Source organism: Numida meleagris, chromosome 22 (genome assembly GCF_002078875.1).
Source record: "Numida meleagris isolate 19003 breed g44 Domestic line chromosome 22, NumMel1.0, whole genome shotgun sequence".
In the NCBI taxonomy this organism is placed as follows: Eukaryota; Metazoa; Chordata; class Aves; order Galliformes; family Numididae; genus Numida; species Numida meleagris.
Window position 1 is genome coordinate 4,825,887 of NC_034430.1, and position 15,872 is coordinate 4,841,758.

The following is a 15,872-nucleotide window of genomic DNA, read 5'->3' on the forward strand; positions in this document are numbered from 1 at the left end:
GCTAGGCATCCTCTGCTGTGCTTAGCAAGATGTGGCACAGAGCTGAGAGCATCGGTGAGTGGCAGTGAGTCCTGGCTGCAGGGACCCCTGCTTGCTGCAGCTCTGCAGATACCATCCCTCCTGCTGGCTCTGGGGATCTTTCTTTCCCATTTCCTCTCTTTAGAACATGGTGGTTTGTAAATCTAACTCTCCTTGTCCTGCTTGTACCAACAGCTGTGGTGAGAAGTGACTGTCACTTGGACAATAAAAACTACCTCTGTGTATGTGTGTACTTGTGCACATACATGTGTGTATATATATATATGTGAAAAGGGCTTTGCCTATCCTGCTGTCAGTCACATGTGTTAGTCCTGAGGGTCGTGTCCTTTGTGAACTCAAGGCTTTGATTTGGTGCTGCAGAGAGCCGAGGTGCAAATAACAGCTTTCCTCTACCCAGCTGTTCTCACACAGCGTGCAGCGGGGTGACACGATGGGCAGCTCTGCATTTGGGCTCACCTGGTCAATGGGCATTACAGGGGCAGAAGTACAGTGTGAGTTCCTGATCCCAATCCTGAGCTCTGTTCCTGGGCGTTCTGTGCCGGTGAGTTTGTTTCCAGCTCCATTCTCAGTTCCCCAGATGAGGAGGGTAAACACGTGCTGCCCCCAAACAGGTAAAGGGAAATGGAGGAATACTTGGTTCTCTGTGTTGAGCTGGCTTCCATCGATGTGTTGGGAGCCCCCAGGTTGGGGCAGGGCAGGGAGGAGGGCTGCTGGGCACTGTGAGTGTGGGCAGGGGCTTCGTTGCCACGTCCCCCATGATCTCATTGCTTTCATGTTTTGAATCCTGAGCCATTTCTGCAGTGGGGTGATTAATCAGATCTGAAGCACTCTCAGCTCTCACGATGCTCCGGAAAGTTGTGCTGGGGTTGCTCTAGTGCATTGCAGGAAGGGAAATTGAAAACTGAAAATGAATTTCCAAAAAAGCCCGAGAACTACTACTGCAAAGAAGATGGATGATGAATCATTCTGGTCTGTTATTATCCAGAAGTAACTATCTAGCTGTTTTTTAGTGAACAAAGAAATATTAGAAGGAAAAAATAGTTTCCATTTAGCTTTATCTCTGTTGGCAGTACTGGAAATGAATCATGACATAAAAAAGGATAAAATGAAATGAAGAAGATACCATTTATTTCCTTTTGCTGTAACACACACTGGACACGTATTCTGAAGGTTACAACTCTTCAGAACTAAAACGGATTGCACTGAAAAACTGGTGGGAGATGTTGGAGGTTGGGGGAGGATCCCTGTGGTGCTTAGCCCCAGAGTTATGGGCAGAAGGGGAGAGGAAGCTGCTCCTCGTGGACCCCCACCTCCCGCTGCAGTTCATCCTTGTGCTGGCCGCAGGTGCTGTGCCAACGTGCCGCGGGGGCTCCAGTTGGTTTTCTGGGATGTGATGGAAATCTGGGATCCATTCTGCGTAGAGAAGCCTGTTCTCTCCTTGTGTTTCTGGGAAAGCACCCAATGCATCAGCCAGGATCGTGGCTCTGCCCAGCACGGACCGTGTGCCGCCGGGTTTGGGTGCTGTGGCTTCCACCCGCCCTGCGTTCAGGAAGTGCAGGCAAATGGAGACCTTGCAAAAGCATATTGGAGATGAACTTGGGAATTGGTGTTGGCTGAGCCAACTGGTTTAGGTCAATGGTTTTGTTATTTTGCTTTGTCTACGCAGCATCCTTTCATGGGGGTTTATAAATTATTCCTGCTGGAGTAGCTGCACTCAGGAGCTGTAAGTGCCTGCTCTGGCATGGCTTGCTTTGCTTTTTTTTTTTTTTTAAACTCAGGAATGAAAATCAGTTTTGAGTGAGGAGGTGATGTATGATCTCATATCGTAAAAGTTGTGCTCCTTGATAAGATTTCAAGGTTACAACAATGATAGCATTGAAATATCTGTCATAAACTACCGCAGATGATTCAAGCAATAAAAATGTTTCTCTTAGCTATGTAAATAGGGTAATAGACTGGAATGCGGTAGCTAGATGTGTTAAATGTTGGGGTTATTTTATATTCAAACAATACAGAGAGAAAATAGAGCTGAAGATTAATTTGAAAGGAAGCAGGGAGGATTCCTCTTCTGAATGGTGAGCAAGGTAGGGGTGGGTTTGAGTTTTTGTTTAAAGCACCTGAAGTGGTAACATAGCTCAAACGTATCAGTGTGATGAGCAGGATGAGAAGCATCTCTGGGTCTTTTGCCTGTTTTTCCTGACAAAAAAAGCCTGTGGGGTTTTAGGAAAGGCTGATGTAATTAGCCTGAATTTATCTTGATGGTGGGATGCTGTCCAAGGATGCGTTGAGTCACATCTAATGGCTTAAAAACTACTAATTAATTTCGAATGAACTGGAACGAGGAGACATGGCTTGACAAGTGCTAGGCTTTGAAAGCTTCTGATGTTGGGACTTCCCAACATCGTGATCCTGGGCAGAAAGGGCAAAGCCAAGTGGGGTTTGAAGTTGAAGTCAGGGAACGGTGTGAAGCTCCTGATGGTTGTCAGCTCTGGCTGCACTTTAACAGCTCCTAGGATCGGGTGGTAGAAATTTAGCAGATGTGGTGTTTCCATTTCCAGTTTGTTTAGCAGTTTCCAGGCTCTTGCGATGGCAATTGTAGCCGTGGTTCTCCCCTCCCCTCGTGAGCTCAGGGCCTGTTCAATCCATGCTGCCATTACCCCATGGCCGGGGTTCCTTTGCAGTGTCACCTTAGGGAGCACTTGGGACACTGGTGTTTATGGTTTGATGAGGTGCCACGGCAATGGAATAACCCTATTTCCTTTCCTCTGACATAAAATAAGGTAAGGGTTTGGCAGCCTTTCAAATCAAGACAAATAAAATAAACTGTTCTATATTCATCGTGGAAAGCAACAGACTTTGCTACAAAATGACTAACAGGACATTCTATTCATCTGCACCAATCTGGTCCGTGGCTGCATTCATTTCCATACAATCACTGGAAAATATTACGTTGATTGCCAGGAACAAAGCTTTTATGGGGATGAAAAAAATCCATGCTACTAATCTACAGTGGAATTGGTAAATGGGTAAGACAAAGCTTTAATAATATTATTCTGTGCGACATCTGATGTAAATAATACAGTTCTATTAATCTCTCAAGCAATCAGACTCTGGCTGTTAGAGGCAGCCAAGGATGAGCAATAATATTATCTCTTTGAAGGAATGTTGGAGTAGAATTGCAAATCCCTTGCTGCGAACACAGTTGCTGCCCCAGCTCGGTGAGTTGGGGTTGGCCCTAAATCCAAGGCACCTGCATCCCATGCTGGGCTCCTAGGAGCCCCCCATGAGCTTGGGCTCTCACCTTGCCATCTGCTGTGGGGCTTGAATGCAGCTGGGCTTTCTCAGGAGCACAGGAGAAGGGTCACGTCACCAACTCGCATTGGGGTGACCAGATTGATCTCCTGCATGCCGACCTCAGGGACGTGGCTGAGCATCCTCATGTGTGCAGCTGGCTCTGATTGTTAACCTCAAAACAGCACCAGCCCCTGTGCAAGGAGGTTGCTGGTTCATGAAGCTGCAGTTGAAGTGTTTGTCTTCTGCAGATGTGCGCCAGTGTTGTGTTTTTTTGTTTTTTTTTTAAATAAAATTAGCTCATTCAGCAGCCCCGTTGAATCCAAAGCAATCAAGGAGTTAATGTTGCTTCCCCCAGCAGCACGTGTGTGCTGCCTGTCCTGTAACACGGCATTAGCTAAGGCAGCCAAATGAAGCAGAATTTTTAAATGAGATCCTGTTTTTCAAGTATGATTTTAAGATACGGTGCAGGTTGGGGTGTCTGATTCTTCACAGTTCATTAACTAGGGAGCAGCGAGTGTTAGAGTGACTTTTAAAAATGATGGATTTTTATTTATAGCGAAGTTCTAGTCATTAATTTTAAAGGAACGAAGCATAAAACCAAGAGTTGGGTTCATTTATTTTTTTTTTTAAGTGACACTGGTAATTTAATTAAATTGGGGCTTTGAATATCATTACAGAAAATGAAACATTAGTTCTGCACTGCTTTTCAACCCATCTGATGTGTTCGGTAGCATCGCCCAATTGCAAAATCCGCGTGGTCATTGCTGTTTTGTAGTTATTGCTGAACATGGAACTGTTCAGGTCTTGGAGTGACCGCAGTGGGACGCAGAGCAGTGGGGCTGGGGGCAGGAGGGCTGACCCACATCCCCTACAGATGATTCCTTCCTTTCCCTCACTGCTGCCCACACAGCTGGTGACCATCACTGCCGTAATGAATTCTGTTAGCTTGTTTGTTATTTGCTCTTACATCTGAAGCAATAAGTTCACTTGGAGATGAGCTATCGTCCTGGATTCCCCACCTTACAGTGCCTCTCTTAGGATGCCCTGTCCCTAACCAGAAGCACCTTCCTTTGGCAGTTCTACCGAGCCACACGTGCGGAAACCCAGGCAGGCTGCAGAACGGCGTTCAGCAGGGGACGACGTTCAGCATTGGGGACAAAGTGAGGTACAGCTGCAACCCCGGCTTCTTCCTGGAGGGCCACGCGCTGCTCACGTGCCACGCCAGCGTGGAGAACGGAGCCTCCTGGGATTTTCCTCTCCCCTTCTGCAGAGGTAAAGTGCCCTCCCTTCTTCTAGAACAAGGCACAACGCAGCGGGATTTAACGAGCTATTTGGGGTTGGGAGAAACTTCATGGAGCGTAAGCTTGATTTAAAAGAGTTGAAAGCTAAACATGATGTAGTTAATATTGAGGTTCCTTTTTATTGGATTGCCTAAAGCTGCCAGGATTTGGGTGACTAATGGGAAGGTTATGAAGTGCTCAAAGTATTCAAAATGCTGCACCGCTGCTTTAACTCCAATTTCTTTGTTTAAATAGAGGCCAAAATAAAAAAAAGTAGCTGCATTATCCATTGCAATAAGGCACCTTCCTAAGATCATGCATTTTTCTAGATGAAATATAGGAAAATTTAGACTGGATTTTCTGCTCTTCCCCCACGTCAAGCTCTATTTCCCTTTGGCAGGCTTTTTGCCTGTAAAGAGAAGGGAGTCTGTGCAGATGTGCTGTGGGCTGCAGCCTCCAGCATGGGATGTGTGTGGGGGGGGGGTGACACCTGGGGGGGTGGCCAGCTTTCCTGCAGGCCCTTCAGGGCAGGGCAGCTTTGATTCCTCTATCAGCACAGAGAGCTTCCTGCGAATCCTCTGGAGCCACAAGGGACTGGAGAGTCTGTAAATACACAAGTGTCTGTGTTGTTTTACCAAAACAGTTGCTGCTGCTTTCAAGTCTTTTCCCCTCAATTCCTTGTGTACTTCAGCTGAGCATCTTCTATTGATTCTTTTTATTGACTCTGCTTGTGCAATCAATTAGCAGTTCTAAGCTGTAGCATAAATCTTGAATTTAAAATGAACAAATATTGTTTGCTTGGCATGTTTTTAATGCTTTCTCGAACAAGTTACACAGCAGAAATGCGTGCTGCATGGTGTATTTCTTGTGTGCTTACCTGCTGCTTTGGAGCCACGGGCCTTGTAGCGCTGAAGGTTTGCCCAGCCAAGCTGTGGTTGGTTATGAGTCTTTGCTTTTCCTTTGAATCAGAACTCACTGTCACCTTAAAAACAAACAAACCAATGAAGTTAGAAAAGAACACAAAAACGACTGCGAAGTGTGTGCACACGTACCCGCATTCAGCTTTGAGAGCACAGAAGGCAACAGCCTTTTTAGAAGATAACAGATTCTGCGCTTGAATGGATCTGTGTATCCTTCACCTCTCTCCAAAGGAAGCGTGCCATCTTCCCGTGGCCCTGCTATTATTCAGGTATTTGTGTAGTAGTCTCCAATAAGGGAAGGATTAACTTCTGACCCCAGCAGGTGTTGAAGTGCTGGAACTGGTTGGCATGATTGTAATTTCGATGCGATCCCCGCTGCAGACGGAGTAAGGACCATCTTTACATTTTTGTCTTGCGCTGCCAAGCTCAATTTTAATTTTAACACCGCTGTTTCAATCTTGAATCCAGCAATGAAGATGGAGGCATCTGATGTACTTCAGAATGAAGGAATATTAAATTCTATGGTGCTTGAAACGGTGCTGTGTGAATTGCTCTGATCGCAGAGAAGTGTTGGCTTGTTGAGGTGTGCTCGTGGAGCAGCGTGCCTGCAGGCTCCTGGAGGTGCAGCCTTCCTGAAAGATTCGGTCCTGCTGCTTCAAAGCTGGCACTGAAACTTCCACGGCGTTTTTTTGGAGGCGGGAGCTAGGAATCTTCTCATGTAACATTTATGTCTCATTCCAGGAAGGCAGAAAGGAGCAAAGACAATCTGCAAATTGGCTTGCTGAATTTGAAAACCAGCTGCACTCCTTCTACCAGAAGTGGGTTTTCGGCAGTCAGACGTTGGTGCTTGGCTGATAAACTGGTGTACAGAATTCTGCTGTTGCAGGGGGTGAAGAGGCTTGCAGACAGACAGACAGATTTAGTGCCTTCTTCTGCAGGGATAAGAATGTTTGAAGAACTATTGCCTGAAGAGGAATATGTATTTCCCTGAGAGATGGGAGATCTTTGTGGCTTACGTAGCTTGTAATTAATTCTGTCAATATTGGCTTACTGGTGATTTACATCTGAAAGTTTGTAGAACGCGTGTGTGTTTTCTTCTCTAATGCAGGCTGGAGATGGGTCACGCTGCTGGGTCACATTCAGACAAATCAAGATGAAAGATGCCCTCTAGCTGAGCAGGTGTTACAATCTGGGGAGCAGCTGTCTGGGGAATAGACTTGTCTGATGTCACCGTGTTCGATGTGGGGACTGCCCTTTGCTTCTTCCCCTCCCGCTGTAAGGGCAGAGGTGGGAGACAAGTGCAGAAATCAGCGGGAGAGTTCCTGCCACGCTGATCAATACCTGCTTTCTGGTTCCTTTTTGCTCTTGTCTTTGTACCTGCTTGCCTCTCTGTAAAATCTTTTTCTATATTTTGGTAGCCTTGTTTCCATTCTAGTCCTCGTGCACTGAAATAATCAAAGATGCAAAGAAATGGATGATAAAAAAGAATGAGAAAGGAAAGCATTTGAGAAGCTGGAGCTCGGCGGTGCCAGGGCAGCAGTGCTTGGAGAGGAGTGCTGTGACTCAGCTGCTTTGTCTTCATGAGTTGTCTGCATCCCTTTACCCATCTCTCAGTTTAGCAGTGCTGTTTTTGTAAGGGATAAGTGTATTCTTAGTGAGAAAGGAAAGCAGGAAGGAATCCCAGATGCAGAAGGAGTGGAGTGGTGAAGCACTGCTCTGCAGAGACCGATGGAAGTAGTAGTGCTGCGGCTCCCTGGTGGTTTAGAAAGCACGGTTATAGCAGAATTGATTCTTGGACTCTGAGCTAAAAGTCACTCAGCACACTCTCTGCTCTGGTGAATTATGTTTCTTGCTTATGTGGCAGGAAGGACTGAAACTGTGGTGATCTCATTCTGGGAGCACAGAAGCAGCAGCGGGTGGCATCTCCGTGATGCTGTACCCACAGCAGGGCCCAGGGGAGGGGTTTGGCTCTGCCCGGAGCCGTGGGCAGCCTGCAGACACCTCGAGCACTGGACGTCCTCAGTGAGCCTGGAGCCTGGACCGAGCTGGCATTTATCCCATCTGTAATGTGTCAGGGTGTTGTACGGCTTCCTCCTTGCATCTTGTGTGTCACATCCTGCGCATTTCTGTGTTCACGGAATCATAGGATAGAATCATCTGAGTTGGAAGGGACCTTTAAAGACCATCGAGCCCAACTCCCCTGCAGTGAACGAGGGCACTCATCGGGTGCTCAGAGCCCTGTCCTGCCTGACCTCAAATGTCTCCGGGGATGAGGAAACCACCACCTCTGTGAGATCCCCTCCCTCGCCCTGCTGCCCACGCTGCTTCTGATGCAGCCCAGGGCAGGGCTATGACATGGCTGGCTCACGGCCATCCACCAGTACCCCCAGTTCCTTTTCAGCAGGGCTATAGAAGGAAACAGGGCCTAGTACTTAGCCTAAATGGAGTCTTAAACTGGATCTTCCAAGTCCTACTATATTTTTATCTTGACAGTTGGTGTGCTGGAAGCACAGACCCCAGCAGACCTGGAAGGAGCAGCCTTCACCTGGACCGGTTAATTTCGAACGAGGCAGGGCGGTACTTCTGAAGCTCGGAAGGAACGCTCTGAAATGTCTGTTTTGAAAAGCACTTTCAGGCATGTGGTGAGAAGTCTTGCCCAGATTGTTTGCTGAATTTAAGTAGAACTGATAGGTTTATGATTCTGGTAGGCGTCTTGAGTAAAAATTCAGTAAGCCAGCTGAGAAGTTGAGAACATTTGCAAAGCTACATTTTAAGAGTATCAAATATGCATAATCTCATTAAAAGTGGTCTGTCTCCTTATAACTCCAACAGCTGCTTAGATTGTACCGTGCCCAAAATAATTGAATGGCTGTTCAGGAAGATTTTTAGAAGATTGTAGAACATATTTTAGTAGTAGAAAGCTCTGTGAAACTAATACAGCATCAAGTCAGAGTTCTTTAGCGTAGTCCCCATTTCTCCTTCTACACAGGGGCAGATACTGCCTCAGAATTCCGAGACCCCAGCAGTAAATGTGGCTGAGAACTTGCCTGTAGGAAAAGGTTCTTGCAAAAGCAGCAAGGGTTTGCACTCGGGTTTGTGGGTTCTGTGTAGGGTGCATGACCACAAGAGGAACAAGTTTATTTGGCCAATGCACATGTGGCTTTGAGGACATGGGGCTCACGTCCAGAGGCTGGGCTGCTTGTGGATGTCTCATGGTGCTGTGGGGCTTTGTTTCATGGGTGTTGTGAGCGGGTGTTTGCAGCCTCAGGCAGCAGTGGTTGATGTAACACCTGGAGTTGGCGTTAGCAGCCCCAGTGGGGCAGGTATCTGAAGAATACATGGGCTTCTTGAGATCTCTGTGCATGGCTGAAGCAGCTGTTAGTGAGGTGTGGTCTGGAAGAGGTCACTGGCTAAGAGTCTTTCTTTGCATGTATTTCTTTCTAGTATTTGCAGGGGATCTTATTCATGAGATATTAAATGTGAACATACAGTAAACTGGTGATTTATGCTGATCCTCTTTGGCTTAAGCCACTCATCCTCTTAAAAGCATTTTCACTCTATTCTGTAGGAGAAGAGGGCTTTGCAAGAAGCTCTTTTACTTTTTGGAAAGGGCCTTCTGTGGAGGTTCAAATGTGAATCCTGTGTCAAAGTCTGAAGGATTTCCTGGGGCTTGACTTGGTTCCAGCATCGGCAGTAACCCAACAGTGTGTTGTGGCAAGCCCTAAGCAACGTGATGTAGCCTGAAAGTCAGCCCTGCTTTGAATGGAGAGCTGAACTAGATGAGAGATCTTCTGGCTGCAATTACCTGATGGTTTCGGTTGTGCTTTGGTGTCTGTGAATCACGTCATTCATTGGAAGTATGACTGCAGCAGACAGGTATCTTTGAATACCAAGCAACAGAGCACCAAGAGCCCCAGCTCCCACCACTTGTGGCAGTGGCTGGGGAGCCCGTGCCTTCTGCCTGCTGGCCTGGCTGCCTGTGTTGGGGTAGCAGATGGCCCTGAGGAAGGAGAGCAGCTCCCAGCCCTGATGATAGAGCTGTGCCACCAGGCACCATGTCCCAGCGAGAGCTGAAAGCCCAGCGACCCTCCTGGGCTGCCCATGGGATTCTCCTGCCCTGTCCTTGGGTCTGCAGATATTCCCACCTGTGTTAAATTTCAGTTTTGAAGGTTTTTTTTAAAGGTGGTAATAAAAGGAAGTGTTTATGCTGTAAAGCCCCGAGCTCCTTGACTAAAGCATCAGAAATGCTGCTCTGTAACACATGTAAGGTTAACAGGCTTTCCTGAGTGACATGTCAAACAAACTCCAGGCTGATGCTGCAGGTGGGGAAGCCATGAGTTGCCCTGTTGCGAGTCAAATCAGTGCTTAGCTTCCTTTATCTTCATGGCCATGTTTTCTTCAGATCCCCCTCCTTTAATTGCTCTGATAGCTCCTGCTGGTGGAATTCAGGTTGCAAAAATGAAAGAACCTGCAGCAGAGGGGAGATCAGTACACAACCAGGAGGTGTCACAGCTTGATTTCTGAATAAACTGTTCTGTTTTAGCACTGATTTTGGTAACTACTCATTACCTTAAGAAAACAAAAACCAAAACACATGAGGCAGGGCTGTGGGATTCTCCACTCCTTTCTGTTAAATTCCCACTAAATTCAGTGCTTGTACTGTTGGGTGCTGGTGTCACCATCCTTGGGGATGCTTCTCTTGCTGATGGAAGTGCTCACATCTATGTGAGTTGGGTTGGAAGCTTTTTAAAGCCACCAACCTGCTGCTCCCAGCCTTTGAATTCTTGGTGGCCCTCCTCCTGCTTTGCTGGCTGCACGGACAGGAGGAAAGCTGCCCAATTAGAAATAAGGGATGGAACAAAAACTTAAGCAATAACGTGAGGACAGATCGTCCTGCCAGCCAGACACATCGGGCTGCAGCTGCCTCCCCAGGGAGCAGCAGCAGCTCTGCCATTGGGGTGGTTAAAATTAGACTGAACAAATCACAGTAAGTGTGTGGCAAGGAATAAGCTGGCACTTGCAAGGAGACAGACTGGCTGCCCTAATAGGATTTTGCATCCCTCAACATCTTTCTCCTAATAGTGCATAGTAAAAAACCCGTGCTTCTCCCAAAAGCCACTCAACAAAGACGTGTCTGAACTTTCAATGCAAAGATTTTCTTATCAGTCGGTGAGGTATTTGATGCCATGGGTAAGGGCCAGAATTTTATCAGTGGAATGGAAAACACTTTGCTTTTTAAGAAGACTTTTGTTCAGTTGAGATAGCTGTCCTGCAGCAAGCTTGAATGCTGCCCTTGCCCTTGAAAAGTGCTGTGCACTGCTGCTGCTTGGTGGAACGCTGCTCTGTGCGATGCTCTCGCTCCCCCAGTCAGTGCTGTTGTGCAAATCAGGAGGTGTGAGGTTTCTTCTGCTCCTCCATGGCCCAGGGAGCACTGCTCAGGAAGGCTCAAAGGTTTTAAGAGTTGGGTCAGGTGCTTCTGGTCCGCTCTGATTGCTGCTGATCTGATGCTAGGCTTTGGATGCTGCCGCTTGCTTGATGTTTGCCATCAAATTTAATCGTTGGTTCGTAACCAATCAGCATTGCTTCTTGAAACAACAAACCAACTGCAGCGTCAAAACCACCACAAAAATAACAAAGAAAAGAAACAACGGGAAGGGAGAGGATGTTATCAGTAAGTTTTCTCTTACCCTGAATGTGGCATACAAATAACATTCAAACCAACCAACCAACGGTCTTACTCTACGTCAAAAGATTTCAGAGGTTTGCTTTGCATTTGGGCTCTTTTCTTTTTCTGACTCACTACTTGTGCGTTTCAGCACAACGTCATATCTTGCCTTCTCTGTTTGCAGCCGATGACGCTTGCGGAGGGACGCTGAGGGGGCAGAGCGGAATTATCTCGAGCCCACACTTTCCCTTGGAGTACGGCAATAACGCAGACTGCACGTGGACTATTCTCGCTGAACCTGGAGACACCATTGCTCTGGTTTTCATGGATTTTCAGCTGGAAGATGGATATGATATTTTAGAAGTTGCTGGAACAGAAGGCTCTTCGCTCTGGTAGGTTTCTGGTCGTGTTTACTTGTTTTCCTTATCGTCTTACAGAAGCAGCTAAATTTTCGTAGGATGTTCAGAATTTGTGCTGGGATGGGGTAGTTCCCAGTGATCCCCAGAATGAATTGCTGCCTTCTAGTGGGACTCTTGAGGATGCCTTCATTTGCGTGGTGAACCTTGCGGTGACTGTTGTCTGCTTTAAATCTCTGCAGTAGGCTGTTAGGTGTGGCTGGTTAGATGGAGTAAGGAATTTTAAAAAGCCTTGAAAGAAAGCAAAAAAAAAAAAAAAAAAAACCCAAAACCACCACAAAAACCAAACCCAAGAAACCCCACTCAAACGTTGCCGCGCTCAGAACGACATTTTTACTTGATTGTTTTCTGATTATTGCTAAATATGCTGCTGACAAGTTGACTTTCCTGCTAATGAACCTTTGGCGAACGTTTCTGCGGATCAGTTTGTTCTTCAGCCACGTGGCTGTGCGTGGAATTTCAATACCTCGTGCCTACCATTAAGTTGGCTCGAGCAGCGCTTTCAGAAACGCCGCCTTTATCTATAATAAATGCTGCGCTGATTCTTTTTCTCCCATGGACAAGAGCTGCCCAAAGGAAGCTGAGGGCTCACAAAGGAGATTTGTCGTAGTGCTGCCGTGATGCATCAACAGGGACAGCTCTGCCTGAGCTCGGCCAGGAGCACTGGGGCTGCACCCTGTGGTTAAGTCCCAAACCACGAGCAAAGGAGGAGGAGTCAGCTTAGCCCCAGCACCCCTGGGTGGGAAACACAAAGTGTTTTAGGTGTGGTCTGGGGTTATCTGCAGAGTGTTAAATTACGATCGTTTGTGAGGATTCTCTTGCTGCCACGATTAATGTTTATTTAAGTAATTTAGACTTGCCTGGTCGTATGGATCTGCATGTTCTGGATGTGTTAATGTGAGGGAACCATTTGCCATCTACCAATTGTTTGCTGTTCCCGAGACCCTGCTGAAAATTAGATGTTGGTGTTTTCATGGGGAAAAAACAAAACTGTTTTTATTAGCATGCATTAATATTTCAGGGCCCCGTTACATTTTAGCCATTATGTACTGCGGGGAGGATCAGTCATCTGTGGTATGCGGTGAAGATGAATGTAACTAGTTAAGAAACATTATTCAGCCTGGAGGTGTTGCCAGTGCAGCCTCCTGTCTTGTCATATCAGAAATGAGACAATGCCTGTCAGAGGGAACCTGCTGGAAATAATTAATAAACTACCCGTAAATACTCCATGGTGGAAATTCAGAAATGGCAAATGAGTCTTGGGAAATTAAACCCTTTAACTTCCAGTAGTGGGCACGGGGGGAGGGCGGAAGAGTAAACAGAACGACCACGAAACACAGCACCACCTCTGCTAGAAGCCAGGGAAGAGGGATGTGTGCATTTCCCTTCCCCACCCCGAGCTCTGCAGGCTGTGTCCGAGGGGCTCCCATCCCCCAGGAGCATCCCCAGGGCCGGCTGAGCTGCGGCTCCTGCACAGGATGGAGTGGGCTTGGGGACAGGGCTGGGGCTGTTGGAGGCTCACCCTGCATTTCTGCAGCAACGTGAAATGGGATCGTAGCATCGTGAAGGCTCAAAGGGTCTCTGAGATCCTAAGTCCAGCCACCAACCCAAAGAGCAGACAAACACGGCAGCCAATTCAGAGGGACCTCGCTTGCTGTTCTCCAAGTCAACTTTTCAGTCCCAGAAGCAGAATTACAGCGTGTCTTATTTTAAATTTCATTTTTCAAAGCTGGCCTTCACAACTCGGAGCCTGATAATTAAATTCAGATGACTCATTTTTCCCCGTTTTTTTTTTTAATAATTTTTGCCCATAGGAGGAATAAATAGAGCTCATATCTCCTCTTTAAACATGTTGATACGATTCAGCTTGAAAATAGAGCTAAAAACCCTTTTTCCCCCGCTATGAAGACCTAGTTTTAATTATTGGTAATGCGGCAGATAGACTTGCAGCCAGATAACCGTTCTATTGAAGAACCTCACAGCTAAATATTTCATTTCTTCAGCATTTTAAATAGTTTTAATCCGGTCCTGAGATGTACACAAACAAACAAAATAAAACTTCATCTGGAGAATAATTCACGTCCGTTTGTGAGCTCCGGAGCGGTTTGTAATGGCAGCACTTCCAGGGCAGCTCGCTCAGCACGTTGAGTTGGCTTTGGCTCCTGCTCACGGCTCCCGTGCTGCTGTTGGGTGCTGCAGAGCAGGCGGCATTGACTGCTGCAGAGCAGCGCTGCTCTCACAGCTGCCCCTTCCTTGTTGGTTTTTCCCATCTGTATTTGCTTTGATTTGAACGTTGCAAAGCGTTGTGCTGCCCCTGAGGCCAAACACAAGGCGGTTAAGGCCTTGGCAATGCAACCCTGGAAGTTTTCTTTTCCTCTACAATGGATTAAGCTTCCGTATTGCAAGAGCCACTGAGAAACGGACGCTTTATCTGTTGCCGTTCTTCCGTGGTTGTGTTGTCCATCGGAGTGGGAATGAATAAAGAAGGTGTGTGAAATGGCTTTTAAAATCCGTATTGAAATGTCAGTTACATCTTGATCAGGATCTGGAAATAGATTGCCTTATTTGGCTGGTGTGATTTAGTTTCTTTTTGTTCTGTTCAACAATTCATTGCGCTTTTAGTTAGAATTTCTAGAGACGCTTTAAAGCTGCCCTGTCTAAAACATCGCTTCGGTGGGAAATGTTGCTGTAAATGGCTGCACCCCAGCTCCCCTCCTGTGCTGTGGGGTGGGATGTGGAGCTTTCCCAATTGGAGCAGGCACTGGGACAGCAGTTGGTGGAAGGTGACGGGTTGGCTTTGCTCAGAGGTGCTCCCAGCAGCTGCCTCTGTGTTACACGTTGTTGGGAACACAGGGGGGGTCTTGTATGTGCGTCTTGGCTCGCCCCTTACTTGCTCAGAAGCCAGCACGTGTCACTTTCTGCACAAGGTTCCCTGCTGTTGGTTAAGCTGGCTGAGGATGTGCATATGCAGAGGGTCTCCCTTTGCGGAGAGATTCACCATGTTGAGGGAATTGGATTTGAATGTCAAAATCTGCCTGCCACAGCTGATAAGTCATGTTTTCCACTGCCTGCCCTTATCTACAGCTTCAAAGTGAAGGAGCAGAGACACCTCTGCAGCTGCTCTGCTGCTTCCAAAGATCTTTGTTCCGGGGTTTCTTCGTGGACCTGTTTGTAGCTGCTTTCATGTGTTTCCAGGTTGTGATAGAGAACGTATGCGCTTTGTTTTCAGATGTCATCTGTTTCACAAAATACATTTTAAATGATCTTTGCCTTCTGGGTTTTCCTCCCTCGGTTCTCTGCAGCTGCCTCTCTTACGAGAGCACAAACTCAGCCACGTGTTCCGTGTCTGTAGTTTTTGTCCTGTGCTTCGAGGGGACGTTGCAATGGATATGGGTTCCATTTGGTGCTGAATTCAGATTGCTCTCGTTTGAACTGATTTTGGATGCCTGATGGCAATGTATCCCACATACTGTGATTAAACTGCAGCTCCGTTTAATTTGTGTTGTATGTTAATTCATTGAAGTTGGGGAAGAATTGCTTTTCCCATGGTTTCCATAAGCTTGGGCTGTGCAGAAGACAGTAATTTTCAGGTCATACACATCTGCCCAACCTCATCTTTCCACTTGTCTCTAGACACACTTCAGTGCATGAAATATAGTGAAGAAGTTCTTGAGTGTCATCTTCAGGATAGGCTGGTTTGGTGAGGGTAACGGTGAAGTGCATGTGTCCCTTAGCAAGATACAGGTCACCAACATCCAGAGCCGTGAAACACTGCAGAAATTGTGCAAAAGATCCTGGAACAGCAGTCCTGCTGCCAGAGCTGCAGCGTGGAGATGGAAGAACGATTCAAGTTAAGTATTATGAAGTGTGTTTTCAGAGCTAGTCCACTGAATTTGTCAAGTTCCATATATTTATATCTTGACATATCTATAATATATGCCTTGACAAATTCAGTGGAGTACAAAAATATAGACAAGTATTTTCTTTGCCGTAGCCGCACAGCTGTAATGCGATAGCTGCAGCGGAGCCCCAGAGGCCTTTGGCCGTTGAATAACAACCTTTCACCTGAAACAGAGAAAATTGACTTCTGTTCCCGTTGGTTGCATACTGCAGACCCGAGCTGCCTTAAAAAATAGATAAGGAGACCGTGGCAGGGATCGATAGTGGATGGGAGAAGCAGGGAGCAGGCGGGCTGTTCCACCCCAGCGCGGGATGGAGCGTGCAGAGCTGGGGCTGAGCGGGAGGAAACGTGAATGCT

The 15,872-nt window shown here is 46.9% G+C and overlaps 1 protein-coding gene across 7 annotated transcripts in view; it reads left to right on the forward strand.

Annotated features, from left to right (window-relative positions):
• CSMD2 (CUB and Sushi multiple domains 2) overlaps nt 1-15,872 on the forward strand; it is a 276,129-nt gene that overhangs the window by 82,346 nt on the left and 177,911 nt on the right. For all 7 annotated transcript variants that reach the window (XR_002432467.1, XR_002432468.1, XR_002432469.1 and 4 more), the window contains exons 5-6: nt 4,411-4,605; nt 11,383-11,590. Coding sequence is in view for 3 of the 7 variants with exons in the window: in XM_021375375.1 (XP_021231050.1) it covers nt 4,411-4,605; nt 11,383-11,590 (403 nt within the window). In the remaining 4 variants the exon portion in view is untranslated. The remainder of the gene's footprint in view (nt 1-4,410; nt 4,606-11,382; nt 11,591-15,872) is intronic.